At 38.7% G+C, this 8,177-nt stretch overlaps 1 protein-coding gene across 4 annotated transcripts; it reads right to left on the bottom strand.

The window, feature by feature from the left end:
* Nucleotides 1-253: 253 nt before the first annotated feature.
* Nucleotides 254-6,277, bottom strand: LOC109851872 (carotenoid isomerooxygenase). 4 transcript variants are annotated; one of them, XM_020422418.1, is made up of 10 exons: nucleotides 5,891-6,277; nucleotides 4,162-4,418; nucleotides 3,934-4,080; nucleotides 3,576-3,720; nucleotides 2,352-2,502; nucleotides 1,838-2,067; nucleotides 1,552-1,734; nucleotides 1,001-1,426; nucleotides 748-846; nucleotides 254-666 (listed from the first exon to the last, which is right to left on the bottom strand). In XM_020422418.1, exons 1-10 carry the CDS (start codon nucleotides 5,978-5,980, stop codon nucleotides 496-498), a joined length of 1,899 nt encoding a protein of 632 aa, XP_020278007.1. In that variant the 5' UTR covers nucleotides 5,981-6,277; the 3' UTR covers nucleotides 254-495. The 4 variants fall into 4 exon arrangements, with proteins under 4 accessions (XP_020278007.1, XP_020278017.1, XP_020277993.1 ...); XM_020422428.1 differs by having other exon boundaries at nucleotides 5,930-6,273; XM_020422404.1 differs by lacking the exon at nucleotides 5,891-6,277 and adding an exon at nucleotides 4,971-5,868.
* Nucleotides 6,278-8,177: the final 1,900 nt, after the last annotated feature.

Raw genomic sequence — 8,177 nt, 5'->3', positions numbered from 1 at the left:
TGGATTTCCTCGTTCCCTAAATTGTACATTTGTTATATCGCATATGTGAATTATTTGTTTACTGTAAATATAAACACCTTCCTTCTCACGCGCACGCGCGCGAATATAAGAAGATATTATAAATAATTTATTATATATTCACGCGCGTGTATGTGTGTGAGTAAGAAACTTCTATTGCGGAGTTGCACTTGCAATAATGCACTTACGTGAGATTCTCTCGATAAGAAGATAGGAATAAGTTTGATATTGTAAATTCGATAAGAGACACAGATCGCTATTATATTTCAATTTAGGCTCTGTTATACACAACACACAATTTGTTCGACATGTACACACGCTATATTCGAGGTGACATCAGTAATATCACATTTACAAGCGCAAATAAAAATACCTCATCATGTGGCAACGAGTTATAATATTTTTTTTTTTTTTTACATATGAGAACAAGAGTTTCGACATCTTTATCGATGACGACGAGTCTCCATCTTTCGATTTTTATTTGTTCAGACTGAACCAACCGTGCAGACACTTGGGCACCGGGCCGGGTGTGTCGAAGGTAGCTCTCGCGATTTCCGTCATTGTCACGGCGTCCAGAATCAGCAGACCGACTCGAGTTTCCTTTTCCGCCCAGACAAGCGAGCTTAAGATTACACCGTCGTCTTCGTTCTACACACAAAAAAGAATAAAAACAAAATAAGAATATCAAGAATGTAACGTGTTTTTGTTTTGTACGAAGAGAAAGTTTACCGTTCCGTTTGGGTTCGGTACAAAGATCGGCTCGCTCGGATAAACACCCTTCTCTTGCCACGTTTTCTTGGTTTTTTGGAAAATATCGACCTTGATGAGCTGCGAACAAAGTCTCGATTAATCGCACGAAGTAAAATAATTCACGTAAAAAACGTCAATACAAATATTATCGCACACACACGCTTATTTATTTACACATGAAGTAAGTCTCAACTAGGTGCGGTTTTTTTAGACGCTCGAGAAAACTACTAACTGTTCCAGGATTTTCCAAGTCCATGTCGCAGGAGATCGCGTAGAAATATCGATATTCCCTGCCGAGATGGAAATCCGCGTTTATTCGCGGCGTCTCGCAGCCGACGTCGCAAAGAAGTTCCGGCTTCACGAAGATTCTGCCGTCAGACAATCGGTGAGCAGTCGGTTTCTTTCGCAACGCGTTTCGATGCTCGTTCTGCCAGTGCTTGGCCTCGACGCTGTACTCGATCACGTCCGAATTTCTGACAACGTCGAAGTCGGATACGCCGTTGTTATTCCGATACGATTCCGAATTCTGATACACCGTTTCGATCGTGATGAGATTCTGCTGAGGAGGTGTGTCGACGGACGGTTGCTTCATCGGGAACACGAAACGCAGCGGTCTGGCACGGAACAGTCTCGCAAAATCGCCATTTTTGTGCATATTCTACAAAAGATTCCGCGCATTTTAACAGATCAATAAATTTATAAACTTGTACAATTTTCACGCCTGGTAAAATTTATTTGTTTATACGGATATAATTTGTCATAATGTAAAACAACAACACACACCTTCATCGAATCGATGTACATGTACTCCAGCATTTTGGAATCTCGATAGCAGCATATGTCCAGCACGATGTATTCCTTGTCGCGGGTCTCGAACTGATTGATGGTGTGAAGATAGAAGAAGGTCTCCGCGACGAACGTTCTCACCGCTTCGCCCGTTTCTCTCGAAATCACGTGAAAGAGTGTCTATTCGATATAACGAAAAAAAATACTTTGTTTTAATATACAGACTAATAATTTCATTTGATCGACTATTTCAATTTTATTGACGACGAGAAAGAAAACGTACGGGTTCGTTCTCGTGCCACTTCAAGCAGTTCGCCATCGCTTCCTGCGTAAAATGAGAAATCGTCGAGGTAATCAAAGAGATCGCCAACGGTTGCTCTATGATGATGAAGTAGTTCTCGGTAATGCCGAAGGTGTGCATATACGACGGATTCAGCACCCACCTGCTCGGCACGCTACCCACGATCGTCGCTTGATCGAACATAGAGAGTTCTTTCTCCTCTCCGAACTCGTCTGACATTACAAAGGAAAATAAAAAATTTAATCAATTGTTTAAAAACAAATCATTTTAGATATTCAACAAATGCATGCCATATATAAATCTCAGAAATGTTTACTTTTATTTTATTTTTTTTATTATAAATCTAAACATTTTAAAATTTCACTAAGTTTATGTTCCTTCATAAATATAAAATTAATTTTTATGCGTTTGACACTATTATTTCAGTAAGCTGTGTTCGAGTCTTGTTTCATCAAAATCTGATTTCAATATAAAATTTATGAAAAAATTATTTTACCAACAATCACGCGACTCGGAGAGAAGCGTACAATGTTGTATCGAGGTCCAAACGGCGTGATGCTCATCCCCACGTTATAAACTGTGCCGTCGTCCATAACATGAGGATGCGACGTGTGATTTACAATGTTAACATATTTCGACACGTTTACCTGAAAAAACAAATGAAAGACAAATGTAATCCTATATAAAAAAGGTCATTTGGACCGAGAAGTGCGCGTTTTGGAGCCGAATGTATCGCATCTATTGTTGCCTCTTTTTTCCGCGTTGCCGATTGATTGATTGGTTGATCGAGTCGAATCGAATCGGTAAGATCGGGAGAGTAAATAATGAAAAGCGATTTTGAGACAGGTCGTCGTTTATGTAGAGAAAATTAAAAACGTAACTAAAGTCACGTAACAGAAAAGAGTAGAAAAACAACACGTAAAAATAACGTGACTGTAATTTATATTATATATAACATTAAATAATACATATTATATATATAATTTATTATATATTTATAATATTATACTTTATATTGTATTATATGTATTATATACATACTACAGTAATGTCACTGACCTCGGCCGCGCGGCCTTGGCGCAGTCACTGACCTCGGTCGCGAGGCCTTGGCGGGGTCATTGACCTCGGCCGCGCGGCCTTGACGGGGCACTGACCTCGGCCGCGCGGCCTTGGTGGGGAGGAGTCACTGACCGCAGTCGCGCGACCGCGGCGGGGTCAATGACCCCGGTCGCGTGACTGCGGTGAAGTCACTGACCTCGGCCGCGCGACCGCGGCGGTGTTACTGACTTCGGTCACGTGATTACGGTATATACAATATATATGTATATATATACATATATGCGTATGTGTGTATTATATATAGATATAGAATATTACATATAATATATATATTCTCTTTTTTACCCTTTTTCCTGTCAAGTAACTTTAGTCACGTGTTGTTTTTCTACTTCTCTCTCTCACTATTTTTTGAGTTTGATTTTCATGCGTTATTTCTGACATTTCTCATATGTGTATTATATGGTTTATAAGACGTATATACTATCTGTCATCGCGGTGACAGGTTGTGTTCACTGACAACACGTTAAATAAAAATAACAATAGCGTGCGCGTAGCGCGCGCCTGTGTTGTGCTAGTATTATAAATTGTAATCAAATAATTACCGCAGGTACTCATGAGCTGAAACAAACACATAGAAGCACATATTTTAGTTTTTACTTACTCTGTCCATTGTTTCTAAAGTCTTCGGATCGATCCTGTGAATTATCGGCGCTTCCGTGAAGGTGTAATATTCGTCACCGAAGGGATACACCGAGATCATCGAATTATCCGATATTTCTTCGCCTGGAGTGAACACCGAGGCGATTCTGCAAAAATCATCGTGTTTAAAAACAAATAAAATTCAAACGTAATTGTTATCAGAAATTCTATAATTATAATTAAGAAATAACTAAACAAAAATTCTTAGTTGCGTATAAGAGCAACGGACGATCTTTTTGTATTCAAACACATCGGAACTCTGTGTTAATTTATTAATTACCAATTTATAATTTAATGTCCTTCTTTTTTCTCGACTTTACCTTTGAAAAATACTCTGACAAGGATCTGGCGTCGCGCAGGTGCCGAACTCGGTGATAACTATTCTCTGAGCGACCATGTTTTTCTTATACACCTCCGTCTGGACGAATCGTCGCTGGTAGGTAATTTCTCCATCCGCAATTCCGAATCTGCGAAATTATCCGCGTCCGGGATATATAAGCGTCTCAGCTATAAAGACGCGTCTCTCAACGTAAATTATTTATACCTACCTATGTAACAAGGCGGAGCTGTCGAACAGATGCTGGAAACGGTACTCGCCGACTTTTAAGTTGCCTGGTCCATTTCGCAACAAGGTGCCCTTCAACCACTTGGGAACGTTGCCGATCACGTTGTTCGATCGAAGGGGCTCGATCACTTCCTGCTCGCAACTTCTCATCCATACCGAACAGTCGCAATTTTCGTAGTAAAGCTTGTCTTGTTCGTTTCCCGCGTTTTCGTCGAATATCTCATTTGCGTTCTGGTCACGCTGCAGATAAAACGAGAATCTGCGTGTGATTGAACTGTGCGAACACTTTTGTAAAAAATATTGTTCCATCTCTGTCGCAAAAATGTGTGTTTTGAGAGACTCACGTAAACTTCCGATTTCAGCAACTTGCCGCATTTTGCGTGTTCGAAATTATCCAACACGTTTGCCGTACACAACGATTCGTCAGTCGGAGTTAGGAGATAATTAACGTATTCCATCTTTTTTTCTTATTTTTTTTTATTATTTTGTGTTAGACGTTTCTTGTAAAATATGTACTTTTTTTACATTAAGACAAAGCGCGCGCGCGCGTACGAAAAATACTCGATACTTATTTTAAACTCAAAACATAATTCGCATGTCAAATTGCATTTGCTGACTTATCGATAAAAAAAACTGTTGTTAAAAATGTTTATATTGCTTTTTTTATAAGATTTTTCGATTTTTATTAAACAACGATCGATTGCACATCACAAAATTTATATCTCGACGCGCATACACACACATGTAGCAACTTCGGAGTGCATCTATGTATAGAAATTGTATCTTAATCACGTTTCTTCGTCTTCGTCTTCGTTTGCGATGTTCACGGATTCCGATATGAGCAAGATCAGCGAGAGAATTTGATGCACCCTTATGTGAGTGAAATCCATCGTTCACGTCCGAACAGAGAATGTTCGCGACGTGCAACTTCGTCGACCTTAAAAGCGATTTCATCCTTTGACGTAACTCTAATCCGATTTAACCAGTGAAAAACACTAGTTGATCGAAGCCTCTAATCGGCTCTCACGCTAGCGGTATTCCGTCCGGATTATCGTGCACACGACAACGTGCGACACGTGAATGCAGGTCGCATGCGTGACACACATTCTTGAGATTAGAAGAAAAATGCACGTGAACTCTCGGCGAAAAGTTGCAGTTCTGACGCAAATGGTTTATTCTCGTTGTTCGGCAGCGACGAAGATTAAATGAAGTCTTTTGCGCATTTCATGTGGCTCTCACTCGGATAAGCGGTTATCTGATACCCACGTCCGTTTTATTGATCGAAACTCGCAATCGTTCACGTTTTGCAGTTTCGATTTTTGTCGCCTCAAGTATTCTTAATTAGCGTGTCGAGTAAACGATAAATATTAAGTGGTAATTAGTTGTGAATACTTTGAATAATCGAAAAACGTAAAATCTCAAATTTTATGTGACGTAAATATTCTGGAATATCAGAAATATTTGTTTAATTGATTACACGATCTTGGAAATAATTAATGCACGATTGATTCAATTGTCGTTCGAATTGCATTTGCCTTTGTATATTTAGCAAAAGAGACGCGACATTTTGTATACGATATTTTATATAACATTTTTTCACACATCACGTAAGAGGATATTTCTTTTCTTTTTTTTTTCACTCTATATTGACTGTACATGCAAACACACTTCTGATGAACAGGTACGAGTTCCTACAACATGCGACTAAATACCTTACGCTTGTCTTTTTTGTTTTTTTTTTCACCCTTTACCGGAAACAAACTGCCGATGCTGTCGCACCACGAAGGCGGCAATGCGGACATTCTCGCAAACTGCGTGTTATTGGCAATGTTGTGGACGTAAGCACTGACGACTTAAATTTGGCAAACTTGCACCAACCGAGAGATGCAGTCTCGTTCATTTGGACCGTAACCAAAATTTGTTCGTTGCGCAGTGCTGTATAAAGCAACGATAAAAGCAGAACTGAAATCAATGAGACGCATTTTATATACTTGACAATTGCTTCGTCATTTTTCTTAATTTTTTTTGCGATAAAGATATTTTGTTTTTAAGCGCTTGTTTTGAAGTGACGAAGCAACAGTTGTGTTGGTATACTTCGAAGTCTGTCTTTACGCATTTTTACACGCACGTATCTCTCGTCTCTTTACGTATTCTCGATAAAAATGTGCTCATTTGCACAAACACATTAGCAGTACAGATATCTTTTTGTTCTCTTATCTGTGCGAAATGTAAAACGCAGCGAGGGACATAGCGTCTCCGCTGTCATCGAGATTCTCATGATGATGCAACGCAGCTAGCCAGAGTCCGGCTTATATTGATTAATTAATAATTTAATAAATATTTTTTGATTTCTTCAAGATGATACATGATACTTTTCTTGTTTCACATCTAACTTTACCTGAAAGTTAGTTTTTATCAGAAAGTTTCGGACATTCTTCTATTAGAGTGATTACATAAAATAAGTACAGATTTTTTCTTGGAGTGACGGGGAAAGCGCGCAAACATTTTTTTATCAACGCGTACATGTGACGCCTAAGAAGTAGACAACTCACCACACGTGGAAGTATGACACAATGGGTTTGCCTATCTTCCCAGATACTATAGTAGAGACGCGTTCGTTTTTCAGTTCTTTTCTCCAACTTACATACACATTGAATTTTCCGCTCACAATTAAACTCATTCTCTTTTTTACCGGATGTTTTCCATTGTCGTCTGATAAAAAAATGAGACCTTGTTTATCGACAAAATATGACCACTCGATATCAACAAAAAAAAAACTTTATACTGCCGTTTGTATCTTAGTTCTGTGTAATTAATCAATTGCATTTAAACATGGAATACTTATTTAAAATACGTAACTTATTTTAATATATTTTTAAAAATATATTTGTGACATATCGTTGATTTTCGTTGTTTGCTCTATGTTTGTTCATCGACCTATGAAACATTATCATGACGGTTTTGCGTGGATGGGCTCTGGTGCAGGACTTGTCTCCGCACATAAAATTGCAAATCAGTTTTAAACAAAACGATTGTAAAGAAATTTATACACAATATCTAGAAAATTTGTGATTATTGCTCATATCGAGAAAAGAACAGCATTTTCTGTGACGATATTTTATTTATCACATGAAACGTCAACTCAAAAATATAAATTGTTGGAATTATTTATTCAAAAAATTTATTATTTTAAGATATTTATTATTTTAAGATATTTTTTTTTGAATATTGAATGTTTATGCTTGACGCGTAAATATAATGTGCGCGGAAATTTCAAAAAACTCGATACACGACTTCATGCGGGAATTGCATTCCTGCAACTGACTGTACGCGCACGTACACGCACGCACACAGTCATATGTGTATCGCACATGCTCGCACCACGTGGTAGTCACGTGCTTGCAAAGCGAGCGGCACGGCCGCATAAGCGCTCGCGCCAATAAAATCGAATTAGTGCCGCCACATACCCGGTGACTGGAAAACAATGCGGTAGTTTTCCTCTCACTCGCATTTTTTTTCTGCGGATCGCCTAGTTAAAGAGACCGCAGCTTTCGATTCGTTTCCACGGCGATTTGCGTTAGCGCGGCGTGCGCATTACGCAAATCTCGAACGAAACGTTCGAGAAGGTGTAGTAACTGCCGGTTTGATTAAGCTTGATTGACAAGATAAGACGCGTAAAAAGAGCCGAGAAAAGATCGGTTTAAAAACCGAATAATCCGTAAACGAGCGGTGGCTAATTTTTTCCGACTTCAATTGGCGTGATGACCTTCTCTGAGAAAGGCGGGTTTTTCTTCTTACATACTTACACCTTCTCTTCTGAAGTATCCGTTACGTTACGCTAATCTCGTTACAGCCTGTTTATCATTCGATTTTTTTATCATCATACAGTAAAAAGATAATTGTATTGAAATTTGCACGAACTCTCTAATTATATCGACTTTATATAGTCCGAGTTATATAGTCAATAATGACGCGTTCTATTTTTAATCATCTTCTTTG

This window comes from Pseudomyrmex gracilis, unplaced genomic scaffold (genome assembly GCF_002006095.1).
Source record: "Pseudomyrmex gracilis isolate BER0280 unplaced genomic scaffold, ASM200609v1 scaffold_1, whole genome shotgun sequence".
Classification (NCBI taxonomy): Eukaryota; Metazoa; Arthropoda; class Insecta; order Hymenoptera; family Formicidae; genus Pseudomyrmex; species Pseudomyrmex gracilis.
The sequence above is the reverse complement of the archived record's forward strand: the minus strand, read 5'-3'. Positions and strand labels throughout refer to the sequence as shown.

Excerpts from the sequence above, each read along its gene's own strand:
- LOC109851872 (XM_020422404.1), bottom strand. The coding sequence starts at position 5,132 with ATGAAATCGCTTTTAAGGTCGACGAAGTTGCACGTCGCGAACATTCTC. Across the intron at positions 1,735-1,837 it reads AGTGGCACGAGAACGAACCC|ACACTCTTTCACGTGATTTC; the intron begins GTACGTTTTCTT and ends TATATCGAATAG. Across the intron at positions 847-1,000 it reads ACTTGGAAAATCCTGGAACA|CTCATCAAGGTCGATATTTT; the intron begins GTTAGTAGTTTT and ends CTTTGTTCGCAG.